At 43.3% G+C, this 16,850-nt stretch overlaps 1 protein-coding gene across 1 annotated transcript; it reads right to left on the reverse strand.

Annotated features, from left to right (window-relative positions):
* Positions 1 to 986: 986 nt before the first annotated feature.
* Positions 987 to 16,360, reverse strand: LOC117900317 (cAMP-dependent protein kinase catalytic subunit 1). Its single transcript, XM_034810646.1, has 3 exons — positions 16,056 to 16,360; positions 12,997 to 15,159; positions 987 to 1,145 (listed from the first exon to the last, which is right to left on the reverse strand). Exon 2 carries the CDS (start codon positions 14,524 to 14,526, stop codon positions 13,465 to 13,467), a length of 1,062 nt encoding a protein of 353 aa, XP_034666537.1. The 5' UTR covers positions 14,527 to 15,159; positions 16,056 to 16,360; the 3' UTR covers positions 987 to 1,145; positions 12,997 to 13,464.
* Between the last annotated feature and the right edge of the window lie 490 nt (positions 16,361 to 16,850).

Genomic DNA, 16,850 nt, shown 5'->3' on the forward strand with positions numbered 1-16,850 from the left:
ACGTTTTATTGTTGCACGTCGTCGCTGATTGTACAACATTTATATATGTATGTATGAATGTGTATGCATGTAATATATATGTAAATATCTAGAGACATGTCTACACGAGGCCTACACACATATCGAGAGCTACAAACACATGATCGCAAGCGGGGCGCGCAGGGGCATAATGCTGTTCAGGAGCTGACCAACACTGTCTGTCGATGCGCAACACTGAATCTCAATTGCACTCACTAATCACTTGACCGACTGCCTGCCTTTCTCTCCGGTTTTCTCCGGTTTCAAGTGGTGACTTGTTCTCGCGCTCTCATGTATCGCTGATTCCTCGTAATTATTTTCTTTATATAAATATTACACCATTTATTTATCATATGATTTGCCTGCTGCTTCTCGTTCTTCTCTTTCTTTCCTTCTTATTGTTGTTGTTTTTTTTTCAAGCACACTGAGTGCGCCATAATTTTTTTGTGTTAAATTTAACCTTTTGTATTTAATTTAAAAATTATTAAAGCGTTTTTTACTCTCAAGTTGTTGTTGTTGTGGTGGTGGTGGTGTTGTTGGTAGCTTCCGCTGACTGACTGACTGACCGAATGATCGATAAATCGATTGATTGAACGATTGGTCGATGGATGGATCTGTGAATCTGTGGATCGGGGTTCATCGAAATGAAATGTGAAATTCTTTAGCCCTTGCTTTTTTTCTGGATGATGATTTTTCTCCTGGATTTCCTCTACGTTTGTTTGTTCTCCTTTTGTTTTCCGCTTTCTCTGCGTTTTCTTCTCAATTCATCTTCTTCGGTTATAAGACTAAACTACGTTACAACTAAATATCTGTAGTCTCGTGGTTATATACGCTATATGTATGAATGAATATCTATATGTAAGTCATTTGTAATTGTTTCCATTGCTATTTCTATATCTCTATTTGGGCTTCTATTCCATTTTGGGCATTCTTTCATTTTCATTTTCATTTCCCTTCCTTTCCTTTCCTTTCCTTTCCGTTCATCCTGTCATCCCGCTTCTGGCCCTTTCTGGCTGGTCTCTAGACAAAAAGGCTGCTTCGGCTGAGGTTTGGCTTCGAGGAGGAGGAACACTGTTCCACCTGTAGATTGTAGTTCTTGTAGTTTGTTGCAGTTTTAGTGGTTCATGCTGAAAGATACAATTAATCAGTATACAAAATAAGAGGAGTTAATTTGCATAATTTGCTATGCCTCGTTCAGCAGCTGATATTTCTTCCGATCCGTTCAGCGATCAGCCTTGAATGCGGTCTCGTTTTGTATATCTACTTCCTACTCGGGTTTCTTGACCTCCTCCGCTATCCGTAAAATATTCAAATATTCACATATTCATAGTCACAGCTCGCATCGAATCGAATCACTCACCAAAAACTAATCACCGAATCTCCAACTCTCAAAGTTCATGACTTTTGAGAGTCTATTAATAATTTTGGTAGTTCTGTTATTTCTGCTATTTTTTGACACGCGAAGAGCTGGGTCAAGGTCATCACTTTTTGGGGCTTTTGATAAGAGTCTTAAAAGTTAATAGAACGGAAAAGTCATGCAAGTAAAAGCGTTTGTGGGTGATTGAGGAAAATGAGTGGGTTTTAGACAGAAATTACATTTTTGGTTACAGTATTCTACAGAGTACAACTTTTTCTGCCACAAAATGAAATGAAATAAAATGAAATTTCTTTTAAGCTATTCATGGGATAGATCTGATGGGATTTTTACACCCTACCTTCTGCATTTCAGGAACTGCTTTCCATTTTATATATCCCATTTGAGGAAAGTGGAAGGCATTTCCCATTCCAGGAGTAGCACCTGCCGCATCCATCAGGTGGAAACATTTCCCCGCTTGTGTCTGCTGCTGCAAGCATATTGGCATGTAAAAAGGTTTATAGATTTTTCGCCTTATCAGGCCTCTCCAGCACATGCTTCCACCCATGCCAACCCCCCTTATCGCCCTCCATCTCTTTCAGAGGCAGTGGGGCAACAGCTTATGACGTAAGCGGGCCACAGCAGCGTGCTATATTAAATCTCTTGTACAAAACACAGAGACAGATACACACACGCACACTTATGAAGATATAAAACAAAAAGAATAACAAGATACAAAAAAGTTGGTTGTATTTTCAGGCGGCATTTTATCGCTGAAACAAAAAGCGTCACTGACTCCCCAGCCACCGCCGAAACAACCGCTGCACCCACGCAAAGGTGTACCCATAAAGATACAGATACGTATGTATTTTGTATACAATAGATACGAACAAACAAACGAACATATATCTGAAATTGGAGAGGTGCAATATACATATAGCATTACGCAGTCGTCACTCTCGAGTGTCCCTCCACACACTCTGCTCCCCTCTGTCTGCGAAGTTGTGGCATTGAAATTACAAGAGATCTCTGGCTTTGTCTCTGGCTCTTGGCCTCGTATTACATAAAGCCAAAAAATCGTACAAATTATGGGCTTAAGGGAGGGCTAATGGACTCAAGCCGGGCTAATGGCTAATGGGAGTACACATTACGTGAGGCCAAAAACAGAGACTTTCACTTGTCCAGAGATCGAACAGAGAGTGGCCTTGAAGTGAGTGGACACTCGCACAGCCCACCCACCTCAAGGCAAGACAAAAAGAGTTTTTCAGAGACCAAAGAGACGGCGCCAAAGGTGGGAGGTGCACTCATACTCTTAGGCATTTATGGATGGTAACGAAAGATATCTTTTAGAAGGAGAAATAGTTGGCTCCATGTCTGGCAACATATTTGACCTACAGGCAATGACAAAATTGTTGCCAACAAAGAGAACAATCAAAATATATAAAATATATGTATTTTCAAACGATATTTCCAACAGAAAACAACGGATACTTAAATCATATGAAATAAATTAATTTATATAAGAAAAATATCCCCCCTCTGCTAAAAAAGAAAACCAAAATTCAAGAGGAAAAACATTTCAATAAATCAACAAAAAGACTGAGAGGACCACAGCCACTGGCACTGCGAGTGGACAAGACCGAAAATATCTTTAGATAAATGTACATACATACACACGATCTATAAATGAATGAATATGTATATTTCACACACATGAATATATGAAATATTATAAAAACGAGTTGATTGTTGAGGCAGATGTTCCTTATCCTCGAAAAACTGCACTTGGAATGCAGTGGGACACACCCTACACATTACCCTGAGATTTCCCCAAAAAATAAATATTTACATGATTATGTTATATAATTTATACAGAAAACATCGATAACCGCAGACGAGGAGCCACCCACCCACGCACTCACTCATGCAAATGGCGTACGACGCACGATTTTATTCATTTTTTTTATTTATAGTTCATATTTTTATACTCAATCCACACACATTCCACATTCATTCGTCCCTCCAGTTAGTCCGTCAGTCAGTCATTCATTCCCTTCGTCCATTTGTTTGTCAGTTTGTCAAGGAGTCAGTCGGTTGTTGAGTGGTTTCCCCTGGTCGGTAATTACACACTTTTTAAAATGCAGTTTGTGCCATGTAGATACCCATCAAATATTCAGCTGAAGGCCCAGGCCCAGCCCCAAAGATTGCCCAGAGATGGAGAGAGGGACAGAGGGGCGGCTAACCTGTGCGAACGAGCACCTGCTGTAACCCAGTCGTTTGGCCTTTTATAAAATTCACAAGAGAGAAAAAGAGAGGTGGACAGACCAGAGAGAAGTATGTCAAATGTCTGTTGAGCCACCCATCCACCCACCGCCACAGTCAGCTGCTTAACTCTGTCTCAAAGGCGGAGACAGGGTCCAAGCCCACGCATTTCATATCATTTCATATCAGATATGTTCGTATCATATCTCAGTGCCAGAGAGACACAGATAAGAACAAGGTGAAACAGAAAGCTAATGAAAGGGGGATTCAAGGGGATTCCAAGGGAATGAGGAAACACTTGTCACACTAGAAGCTCTCATAGACAGCAGGAGAATATGAGAATAGGAGAATCACAAAAGTAGAAAAGTTTCCATCCAGCATTTTTTTATAGATTTGAAATTGCAAGAAATAAACAAAAAGTATCTTCAATAAAAATTCCATTCAAACTCTTTCAACTGAACAACATTCAATGTTGACGAACGCACTCTTGACCGGGAGGAGGGTCCCCTACCATTGCACGCTCCCATCAATCCATCCATACTCCCATCTGCCCTTACGCTTCACTGACTTTGGCAGCAGCTTCCTCTCCGGACTTCTGTCCGCTGGTCAATCAGTCTAGTGCTCCTACTCTTCCCACCCCTCTCCTATCTGGTTCGAGGGTTCAATAAACGTAAAAACAGAAAAGAGATCTGCAATTTGCAATTCACTTTTGGCTTTCGGTGCTTTGTTGTTCTCGTTGCTTCATTTCTCAATATTCTGTTCTCACATTCATCTCCGAAAGACAGACAGACAGACATTCGCTTTGAACTTTCAACTTTGTTTAATGCGAAAACAAATGCAAGGAACGACCACAGCAATACTCATCATTAATTAGCATACCCTTTCAATGGAATTGAACCTTAAATGGGGGATCGGGGATCGGCAATCGACATGCCAATTATCTATCCCATCAATGTAGCTCTGTCGCTCGTAAAACAAAGTGTGGAAAACTTTTTGGGGCTATAATCGTAGTACGAATAGAATCGATGCGGCGTTACGCCGTATCTAATGTCAATAAACTTTTTGGCTTTGAAATCAAATCAATTTTCGTGCCAAGCGAAAGCGCAGACATCACGAAGGAGGAGCATGGGGCACGGGACATGGCACTGGGGGATGACACCACACAAAAAGATAAAGAAAAGAAAAGGAAAAAAGGGAAAATCGATAGAGGCCCTCAAGACAAATCAATTAAAGAAATTGTATATGCATAAAATACGTTTTCCATTTCATATTTTCTCTCGTTTGCTCCGCAGCAGCATTACTACAGAGAGAAAATGTCAAACGGAATGAACAGGAAGCGGAAACAAGAGACAACCAGAGGGGCAAGGGCAGAGAAAACTGGGAAAGCTGATGGGCCAAGCGACGACGACAAGAGCGGAGAAGCGCAAATTAAAAGCAAATTTCAATTTTTGCAATGACATTGTCATTGTTGCTGTTGCTGTTGCTGTTGCTACTGTTTTCTGCCACTGCCGCATGCCCCGCTTCGCTTTTTGTTGTAACAGAATTAACTACGAAAGTAATTAAAGACCAGGGGCACGGCCAGGCAAGACACGGTAGTACTCAGGCCAGGACCCACACTTTGGTGCAGGATTGGGTTTGGTCTGGGGTCAATTGTGGTGCCCGCAGGCAGCAGCAAGGCAGCAGGCAGCAGCCAGCACGAGGGTTTAAGAGGATGACAAGGGTATGAGGTGGATGGGGGTACGAACAGGAGACTCAACTTGTCTTGCGCGCGCATGAAGGCAATTAACATTACACACAAACGCACCTACACCCTGCGAGGGCAGACCAAACAGTACTCCATGAGAGAAATAGTTCATCTCAACACAAAAAACTTTTAAGAGTACACAATTCTGGGCTTCAAAATGGATAGATGGACGAATCCTCTCAATTCTCAGAGAGAATTTTTTTCGAGCCGCCCTCTCTTTCTCGCTCTCTCTCGCTCCTGACATGCCGCCCACACAGCCACAGGGCACACTGGCTAAGGAAGCCACTGAGGAGGATAATGGGTGGACTGATGGACACAAGAGGGGAAAATGGGATGGATGGGGGCTTACACGCAACAGCGCCGCCGGGGGCGACATGGCGCACAATTTGTGCGCTGCAATAAAATGAAATTAAAATTTGAAACAACTACAGAAGCAACAAGAAATATTCCAGGAAAAATGAGCAGGGGATGGAGGGACGAACGGAGGGAATTGAGTGCACTGCGTGAGTGTGCGTTCGGGGGAGTCTGTGGATGAAACACAGCTGAGAAGCTTAAACGCCATCATCCATCGTCATCATTCTTATTTCTCTCTCCCTCATCGCATTATTATTTCTCCTCTTTTTTTTCCTCTGGTAATTATGATAAGACAGTAATTACATTTATCTGCTGCTGGCAGCATTCGACAATTGAGGGGCATACAAATTCACTCTATGGCAGCGGCCCACACTGCGTGTACGTATGCGTAATGTATGCAAAGCAAAACATGTTGCGTATACGTCATGCGGTGCTGTGCGGTGCGGTGGCATGGCATCCAAGGTAAAGTGCATAGAGAATTAGATAAATTATCAATGCGGTTCTAGGGGATGTGGCTGCGGATGGGGATTACCTTCAAAACTCAAATGAACGACTAACGCAGCGGGAGATCGTCGGGCACTGCAGTTGTCTATAGGTCAAGGACATTCAACGAATTGTTTATGCGAAAAGAGCATCATCATCGCAAATGCGTAAGTGGAAGAATGTCAAACGACTGACGTCATGAATGCGTAATAACCCAATTAAAAAGAGAGAAAAATACAAAAGCGAGCACACAAAAAATGTCAAATAGAAAAACAGAGCTAAATGATTAGGCATGCCCCTGCCCCTCCTTCCGACTCACAGCCAATCTACACTCTCCTACAGGGTAGAGTGTATTTGTCATTCTCTAAAGATTGATGATTCCATTAAAAGAAGGCAGTCCCTTAGCCCCACTCGCCTCACCGTGGCGCAGTGTAATTTCTGTTGGGTAAAAAAAAGAGGCACACACATAGAAATAATTAATCAATAATTACGCTACGTGCGCTGTGTGGGGTGGAGGCAGGGACTAGGGCGATAATAGGCAACAAATCTATTCAATCTAATATACCCTTTGCGGCAGGAGGTGAGGGTATTCTGTGTTGTGTCTTGTTAGGAAGGCATCCGTTCGCTTATGGGCACATTTTTACCGCAAATAAAAGCATTCTTCCCATCCTTTGACGCGTGTCTCCTAAATTAAATAGTTGCCAGAGGGGTATCAATTCTGCGACCCTTGAAATAAAATTATATTCTGTACATTTTTTTTTGTATTTCTTTTTTTTCTGCTGACTGGCACCTGGTCCCAGGTTTAACTTTTCCCCCGCTCTCTTTCTCCTCTACCGTGGGCCGCCCTCTTTCAATGTCAGAGCCTCTCTCTCTCTCTCTCTCTTCCTTATCCTCTCTCTCTGGCAACAATATTATTATTGATTACATGTCAATTTTATTGAATTTGTGCAAGAGAGATGGCCGCTCTCTTCCCCGCTAATTGTATTCCCCTCCGCTGCTGCTGCTGCTGCTGTTGCCTCTTCCCCTGCTTCTCTCCCGCTCTTTCTTTTTATCAAATTCAATTAGACGCACGACTATAACTGTAATTGTATGTTCGCCGTCACATCGAGTGAGTGGAGGAAGAGGGAAAGGGTATGGAGAGAGCAGGAGGGGGCCAATAAAAAGTACTGTTATTGTTGTCTTTTGTTATCAGGACACATGATGATAATGAATGCATCCCAACACAATGATAATGACGACTACAACGACGACGACGATGATGATGTAACCATGAAAAACTATGCCAGGCCAGCCCAAAGTGGGAGGGGATGGGGTGATGTGCATACTCTTAACCCATTTTCTACCCCCCACTCTGAGCCTCTACTACCCATCATTCAACCAACAAAACAAATTAAAAACCAAACAAAAGACAATGAATGGGGGGGCCACAAGGGAAAACGCCTGAAGGCGAACCTCTCCGAGACGCCTAACCCGAGAGAGCGAGCGGCTCGTTGGGGGACAGAGGGCAGGGAGCAGTGGGAGCTGCATAAATGAATCTAATAACTACCTTTGTTTGTTGCCACCACTTGCGTGTACCCTCCCACCTCTCCCCTTCCCAACAATCACCTTGCACCTCCTTCATTCTTATCGCCAGCTGTTTCTGCTGTTGTTTTTGCTGTGTTGCCTCCCAAGTTCTGTTTTAGTTTTCATCCAGTAACCCCCCACCACGACATACCGCTAGCACTTCTTTTAGCATGACAAGTGGCGTCAATAGGTTTTGTTTTTCTACTGATAAGTGAAGGTATGACCCTCCATCCCTCCCTGCAGCACTCGATGGGTTGTCCGCTATTTGTTTTCCAGCCAATTCCTTATCGCGGCATTCAGAAAAGTGTTCGAGAAATCGAATGTCCATTAAATAGAAGGCAAAAGTGTTTCGATTATAATTGAAATGAATGAAGTCCATTTCCCAGAAATTCGATAGCGAAGTCTGAGAGAATATCTCTCTCTGTGTCTCTCCCAAAAACTTTACCCCTCTGCTGCAACTTTGTTTTGGGAGTCATTCATCTTTCTCTTGCCTTCCATTGCATATGTATACCTGCCCATAAATAACGGCACAAGTAAACACAAAATAAAAGAGAAATTTTCAATTTTCATTGTGGCACTGTTTTTCCATGTTCAATTCTATTTTATTTGCTCATAAATTCTGAATGAAAATTGCCTGCCGGCCATTGGACAGACAGCTACAGAAACTGACTATGGGGACGTTTGTATCTCATAGATACACACACACCCCGCAACGAGTGAGATAACTCTCTAGTCTCAAGCAAAGGGTTCAACTCAGAGATAGAGAAGAGCGTAATATACCATATACCCATATACCCATACCCTCCATTCATTCAATGGCTATGAGAATCGGGGCGAAAAGTACGAGAAGTAAAAATAAGTAAATAAACAGCGACTACAATTTGAAAGCAAAAACGACGAAAATAATTGCACAAATGAAACAAAAAAGAAGCATTAAAACGAGCACAAAAACAGCACGAAAAGAGGGCTGCGGACGACGGTGACGAGTCGAAGCCGAAAGACAGGGGAGACAGGGAGACAGAGAGACGGACGGGCACGACGTGTGTGCGTTATATTTAAATGATTTTGCTCGCAGTTTGCCTTCGTTTTGCCGGTGGTGCTCAGACTATAGCTCCGTGTGGATCTCTGCTTCTGTGTGGTGGATCTGGTCTCTGACTGACTGACTGTTGTCTCAATTTAAATGCCACTCCCCTAACGTTTTCAGAGAGAGAGAGAGAGAGAGAGAGAGAGAGAGAGAGAGAGAGAGGGGATGGCGACTGCGAAAAACCCGTTTGCAAAAACCTCAAAAAAAACCGAAAAACCTCAACGAAAAAGTTAACAAAATAAGCAACAGAAAAGCACATTTAATTTATTCTCATTGCGTATGAAAAAACGAAAATAAAATAAAATAAGACGAGAAGGGACGTGTGAGACGCTTCTTACGCGTCACAACTTTTATACCCGGCACTCAGTACTACATCTGCATCTTAGCGGTTATTTGTCAAATTTTACATTTTTTCTTCATCTGTCATCTACATCAACAACACTGCTCACGCCAACACGCTCCTTTAGCTCGCCACCCTCCCCTAGAGACACACTTTGCAGAGTCAGGGCAGAGTCGCGGCAGAGGCAGCGGCAGAGACGTGTAGGGGCAGAGGCCATAAACAGCGCGAGGCAGAGTGTGAATGCTGCGGGACGGAGTGGGTTTGGCCACTGAAAATTAATTTCTTCATTGTGGCTATAATAATGATCCAATCGGATCCCAATTTGGTGATCTGATAGACATGGTAATTCCCTACGGAATGGCGTTTTTAGTTTTCTGTTATCTTCAAAATTGTAGATTTGGGAGGTTTTCGCCCTTTTGCGGGGGCGGAAGGGGGCGGGGCTCATTTTTGAAATACACTGGTTTCAGTGTGAGCATACAGCAGTCTGGTGCCAAAATTTGGTGGCTCTAGCTCTTATAGTCTCTGAGAACTAGCCGACAAACAAGACGGACGGACGGACGGACGGACGGACGGACGGACGGACAGACAGACATGGCTCAATCGACTCGGCTATTGATGCTGATCGAGAATATATATACTTTATGGGGTCGGAAACGTTTCCTTCTGTGCGTTACATACAACCGTTATCCGCACAAATACAATATACCCTATTTACTCTTCGAGTACCGGGTATAAAAATTTGAGTTTTGTTTCTCTTCTGATTTGCATTGCTCATACGCCGCGCAGCAGCAGTTTTTCTTTTCTTTTCTTTGTTTTTGGTAGTGGAAATCTCTGTTAACCCTAGCAATGTTGAGCGTTGGGAAACTGGAGAGCCAGAAAACACATTTGTCTTATTGAATTCTTGGGAAACTCTCAAGCTCTCTTTCATAATTGTTTTCGTTGCTTTTCTTTTGCTGTTTCTTGCCTTCCTTCCTTCCTTTAATTGCGAGCATTGTCTGCTCTTCGCCAACATTTTCTTTGGATTGTGGCGCGTGCGTGTTGGCAAACCCCCGTTTTGAGGGCACTGTTACAAGGCTGAGATCCCCCCGGAGCCGCCACCACCTCTGTGTTCATAGACCCAAAATTGGCCAGACAACGTCGTCAGATTCACAAGCGCGTTGGCAGCTGCATTCTTGTCGTGTCTACAGCCTACGAGCTGCTTTGCTTGGCTTTGGCTTAAGGCTTACAGTCTACGCGCTGCTTATTGGAGCAAGTCGAGTCGCTGAGAGTGTGTGGCGTGCAGAGCGAATTCTCAGAACAAGTTTGGGGCGACCTCCAGCTGTGACCTGAACTTTGGCTCCAAATAAACCGAAATGCCGAAAAGTCATGCAAAGAAGAACAAACCTACTTTAAAACATTTACCAAAACGATGCAGGCTCTAGAAATTCTCAGATCATAATGAAACTTGGCACTTGTATGGGTCGATAATGCCCAAAATAAATATTTGCTCTAGTTATTCTCTATGCAGCGTTCACTGTACCGGATACCCCGCCACTTTCCACTCTTCATCGCACCCTTTCCCATTGATAAACAATCAGAAAATCCATGGAATACATTTCGTTTAAGGTAAATAAGTAAGGCTAATGCCTAAATGCCTAATGCTCAAATACTCGTACTTAGTACCCATGACTACGAACGAAATCGTAATTGACTTGGCCCAAAACAAATGATTGATGGCCTTCTCCTCAGCGTTGTCGTCGTCGGTGTCGGCTTCAGCAGAAAGCCAAGCGACACAAAACAGAAAGCAACAAACAACAATTATAATTGGTGCCAATAAAATTTGTAGACGAGACACACATGTCACATGGAAATATACGATTCGTACAGGGTATAAATAAAGCGAAACAGCGGGGATGGCAGATATTTAGACACACTCTGGGACAGGCCGCAGAGGCTTGGCTAAAGGTCAGACAAAGGTCATGGTCACTCAATATATTTTTGTGATCTTTCAAGAATTTACAAGTTTTTGCCACAGAATTTTCCAATGATTTTTATGCGGCATTTGCACGCAAATTTTGCGGAGGGTAAAGGGGGAACATCAAAAATATTCTAATTTATTAATTACGAGCCAAAAGAGTGGTAGTTTCTTTACTTAATAGCCAGCGGGCACGCAAAAGTCGACAAATGAAAAAGTATTCATAATATTTCATGTTCAAAGTTTTTGGTTTCGGATTGCACGAATTATTTACGAGTATATACCCCCCAGAAATGGGTCAATTGTGAATATTCCTTGGGAGAATTAGAATAGAGTAATTTGCTAAAACTCTGTCAGGAAAACAGATAAAGATAATAGAAAATAAATTAGAATAAAAACGGACACAAAGAGAGGGTTTTCCCCATCAAGTTGTGTGAATTGCGAGCACATTCCATGGCAACAAATAATAATATTATCAGTATTCTGTCTGCTGTTTGTCATTCCAGAGGATAAGACACTCTTTTCGAATGACTTATAGACATTGTGGAGCTCTAACTAGCCGTAATGGTACGTCTCCGTATCTGTTGCCAGGAAATACTCGGAAAAATGTGGAATACATCACGTATATAGATCGGAAAGTAGTAACCAAGGGGTATGTACGAGTCATCGAATACGGAATATACAAGTTCGAGGGAATCTAATTAAAAAAGAATGCCGTGTCGATCCATGTATTGTGCAAACAGCAACCAACAAACAAATTTCTGAGGAATGCCATGCCGCTCTTGTCTCATAACGAAAACTCTCTGGAACGCACTTAGCCTGCGAGCAAAGCAATCAATCAATCAGACTGATGCTCGTCCCATCAATCACATGCGAGAAAAGTCGCACACAACAAACAATGACGAGTGCAGTGGAGAGGAGAGTGGAGAATTACCCTAGCGCTTACTCAAATGAAACCTCATTACGAAAAAGGTTAATATTATTTATAGTCAATAGATTAACATTCAATTATGCAATATGGTTTATGGTGGCTCGAACTATGGGGTAGTCATGCTTTTAATAATAGAAGCAATAGATTAACATAAGAGAATATGTTGCTATGGTGTTTATACTAGTAGGAATGAATAAAGCAGTGGAGATATAATAATAATAGTTCAAGGAAAAATATATAGAGATATGTAGACAATAAACAGAATAATGAAATAATAATGGAGAAAATATACTATGTGCAAATAAAGATATAAATACTTATGAGAAAAGAGAATGGTACAGGGGAAAGCATAAATAGGGCGAGAGGTTTTATAAATATACAAATAATGAAGTGATATATAATAATGAAGTGTTAAGTGTGTATAAAATGTTGTATAAATTATGGTATGAAGGTAAATTATGGTAATGAAAGTGCTCTTCAAGATTGCGCATGGTCAAGGGATTAGTAACCCATAACCAAAGTTAGTAAATGCATGAAATAAACTACATACATATAATGGGAAATTATAAAAGTATTCCTAACTATTGGGATAGGTTTTTCATATAAGAAATCGTGCATATGGGTTTCCTACCCGAAAAAGTGACTGATATTCTTATTTGTTTATAAAGAAGTTCTTTCCTCAGTGATTCATTTAAGTTTGGAGTTTTCTTTTGCTATCTTTTAAGTTCTTTCCCTAAAACATTCCTACAGAAGTTCGTTCTTTAATCTGTGATTTATACACGCTTCTATATGTAGGGGAAGTTTTGCTCTCTTCCTTTTCTTCTCGTTCTTTTCCGGATCGAAAGTTCAGCTGCTCATCGTATTGCAAAAAAGGCCTTAGAGTCTATAGTTTATAACAAATGTACTCACATTTATGCAAATTGTTGTGAAAAATCCAATGTAGTAGAATATATAGCGATGTTTTTGTGTTGTTTTGTGTTGTGTTATGTTGATGTGATTAGATAGTTCGATACGTGGGGCATGTGGCTGGTTTTTGTAGACATAGATATAGACATAAACCATATGTCCAGACGTAGACGTAGATAGTAGTAGTTGTTGTTGTTGTGGCTGTTTTTTGCAGTTGCAGTTGCAAGTAGAAGTAGACATATAGACAAGACGACGACGACGACGACGACAACGACGGCGGCGGCGGCTACGGCTATGAGGACATGGTCCGCCAGGCCGCAACAGCAGTTGGGCGACAGTAGCAACTCCAGGAGCCAATGTAGCACGGAGCTAGTGCAGGAGCAGTGGAATTGCTCTGTCCTGCTGTTGTTCTTGTTGTTGTTGTGGCGGTTGCAAATATGTGGGTGGAGTGGAGGTGGTGGAAAACTTGATCTAGAATTCAGCAAACTCCTTGGCGCACTTCTCGGTGCTGGAGATCCGCAGTGCCTCCTCCTCGTAGTCATCGAAATTGCTTGTATCGCCGGGCCCCTTACACCGTGGTATGAAGGGTGCCTCGATTTTCTTTTGGAAGATCGCAATCCAGTCGGTGGAGGCGAACCACTTCTGGTTCTTAATATCATTAACGCCCGCCTTCAGATTGCCATAGCGCTTGGTCAGGTCGACCTGCAGCAGATTGCGCAGCAGGTCCTTCAGGTCGGAGCCAAAGTGCGAGGGGAAGCGCACCTTGCCCGAGACTATCTTCTCGTAGATCTGGATGGGCTGGTCCGCAAAGAACGGCGGATAGCCGGCAGCCATCTCGTAAACGAGGACGCCGAGCGCCCACCAATCGACGGCCTTGTTGTAGCCCTTCGACAGAATGATCTCCGGCGCCAGATACTCGGGCGTGCCGCACAGCGTCCAGGTGCGGCCCTTGACGCGCTTGGCGAACCCAAAGTCCGTGACCTTGAGGTACCCCTGCGAGTCGATTAGCAGATTCTCGGGCTTAAGGTCCCGGTAGATGAGGTCCAGGTAGTGCAGATACTCAAAGGCCAGCACAATCTGCGCCGCGTAGAAGCGCGAGTGGGGCTCCGAGAAGCGACCCACCTTCCGCAAGTGGGAGAACATCTCGCCACCGGGGACATACTCGAGGACCATATAGAGGTTGGAGTTGTCCTTGAAGTGGTAGCGCAGCGAGACGAGGAAGGGGAACTGGATGGCCTGCAGGATGCGCTTCTCGTTCAGCGTGTGCTCCACCTGCTTCAGCTTGACGACCTTCTGCTTGTCGAGGATCTTCATGGCGTAATAGTCTTTCGTGGGCTTGTGCTGGACGATCATTACGCGGCCAAAGGAGCCCGTCCCGAGAGTCTTGATCCGCTCAAAGTCATCGAGGGCGGCGGTATTGGTGGGGTTGCGTCGCCACTTGTCCTCGAACTCCTCCTTGGCCTGCTCGAGGAACTCCTTGACCGTCTCGGCGGCATCCACCTTCTTGTTGGACGTGGTCGCGTTGTTTCCCATCTTTGAGATTGTACCCGTGAGCGACGAAAGTCGAAACGTGGCGCTGGCAGAGACCTGTGGCTGTTCCTCACTGGAGGCTCCTGCTGCTGCTGTTGCTCCGTCTGTCGTGCTCGCTGCTGCTCCTCCTTCGGATGCTGCTGCGGCTGCGGCCGTTGGTGGTGTTGTCTTTTGGCTTGCGGCGGCGGCGCCTCCTCCTACTGCTCCTCCTGGCCCAGCCGAGCTGCTGCTGCTGCTAGCCGCCTGCTCCGGTCCTCCTCCACCGCCGACGCCCTCCTCCTCGTAGCTGGACTGCTGCTGTAGCTTGCCCTCGCCCGATGTCGAACTATGATGGGATTTCTTCTTTTTTAAGAATTGCAAAATGGATTTAGCTATTTTGCCGACCTAAAGGACCACGGAGAGGAGAGGAAATTGTTGTCGCTGGTTGGTCACGCGCGCGTTGCCTTTGCTTTGCACTTTGTCTCTTGTTTTGTTGGTTTTTGGTTTTTGTTTCAGTTTTAGACGCGTTTAAATTCTCGTATTGGTTCCTACACTTAGTTTACACTTAGATTATCGGCTTAGATTTAGCATTTGGTTTACACTTTAGATAAATTCCTAGTCGCGCGATTTGTAAATGTATGACAGAGATGGGAGATGCTGCAAAGAAGAGAAGAGAGAGAACACGGAAAAATTAGCATCTGATTTGGTAGAGAGACAGAGAGGGGGAGTGTATGTTGTACGCCATGTTTTTCTTTTTCACTGTTTTCGCAGTTTGTTTTCAGTCTGTAAGTCTCTTTTTTTCTTCTCTTTTACCGCTTTGTTGGCACTTTGCGTGGCTTTGCTATTTTCATCTCTTTACGCACACACAAGTCATGGAGTGGGGGAGGGACAGGGAGAGAGATGACGATCGTGTCAAGTGTCAAACAGCTGATGGTCAGGCAGGGCATGGATATTACCTACTCACTCGCACTCACTAACTCACTCACACACACATACACTTGCAGCCACTAGCATTTTTTGTCTATTTAAATTATTAAATCGTTTGCCGCTGCCCCTGCCCCCTCAAACAGACACCTTCCTGCTGATGATTCTGCTTTTGCACATTCACTACATTTCTGTTTCTGTTTTTGCTTGCTTTTTTTGTTTTACTTTTGCCTTTGCATACGCGCGTACGTGTGCGAGCGCGAGTGTCACGCTGTTGCTGGTGTATGCGTGTGCCTGTGTGTGTTGGGTCTGCGCTTCTGGTTGAATATTTTACGGCTTTGCTTTTGGCAGAGTATTCTCCGCGGTGCTAGGTGTTTTCTCGTGCATACTTTAAATGAGGTAAATTGCCTTTTATTGCACATTGTGCTACATTTTTCGCCACTCGCCTCGCTCGAGTTTAAACAAACGCACACGCATACACACAAAAACCAGCCACACACACATACACCACACTCAAACGCAGTGCCGTACACGTACACAGATTATCCAATCGATTTTTTTACACTCATTTCCTTTCTGCTTTTGTTTGACTTTGCTTCGTCTTCTTTGGGGAAATAAAATAAATTTACCTTTTCGCAATATTATTTACTACGTTGCTAGCGAGTTATAAACACATTTAGAAATATTGAATTGAATTTCCCGATTCTAGCACTCGGCTTTACCCGTATATATTTTACTTTTTCTCTTTCGATTTTAGCTTAGATTAAAAATACCCGTATTGCCGCCGAACCGATTGTTTTTTATTTTTCACACTCTTTTCTGCTCTCTCGGCCTGGCTCTCCAAAGAAATACGTTATCCAAAATTGTGCTTTTCCAAGATTTATTTGTTATCGGAGCGCGCGCAGAACCACGCGATAAGAATTGTGAATGGTACTATTGTGACTTGGCCATTTTTACGATTGTGACTTGCTCACTTTGACTATTGTGAATGGGCAATGCAATCTGTTGTTTTTGGGAAAGGAAATTTTCGACCCACAATATACCTGTGCAATATCCCGTCTCGTGCACGAATTAAGTACGCAACTATGAGTAAAACGCCTTAAAAAGTCAGTATATGTGGTATTTAAAGTTTTAAAAGTATTTATTATTGATGCAGCAATTTCTAGTTTTGTCAGGGAATTCTCATCTGCTGTTAACCGAGCAGGGAATTTCTCTCCTGTTTCCCTCCTCGAGAAAGAGACTGAACGATCATTACTGCTTTGCTATTGCTATTTAATGGAAATTTTGACTATTGGATTTGGAACTTTTTTGGGAAATATTGTCAAATTGTAGGGAAATTTTAGACCCGAAAAATATACATCTGAAATATCCCGTCTCATGCTCGAATGTAGAACTCAATTGTGAGTCAAACGCCCTGGTACTTG

This window comes from Drosophila subobscura, chromosome U (genome assembly GCF_008121235.1).
Source record: "Drosophila subobscura isolate 14011-0131.10 chromosome U, UCBerk_Dsub_1.0, whole genome shotgun sequence".
Lineage (NCBI taxonomy): Eukaryota > Metazoa > Arthropoda > Insecta > Diptera > Drosophilidae > Drosophila > Drosophila subobscura.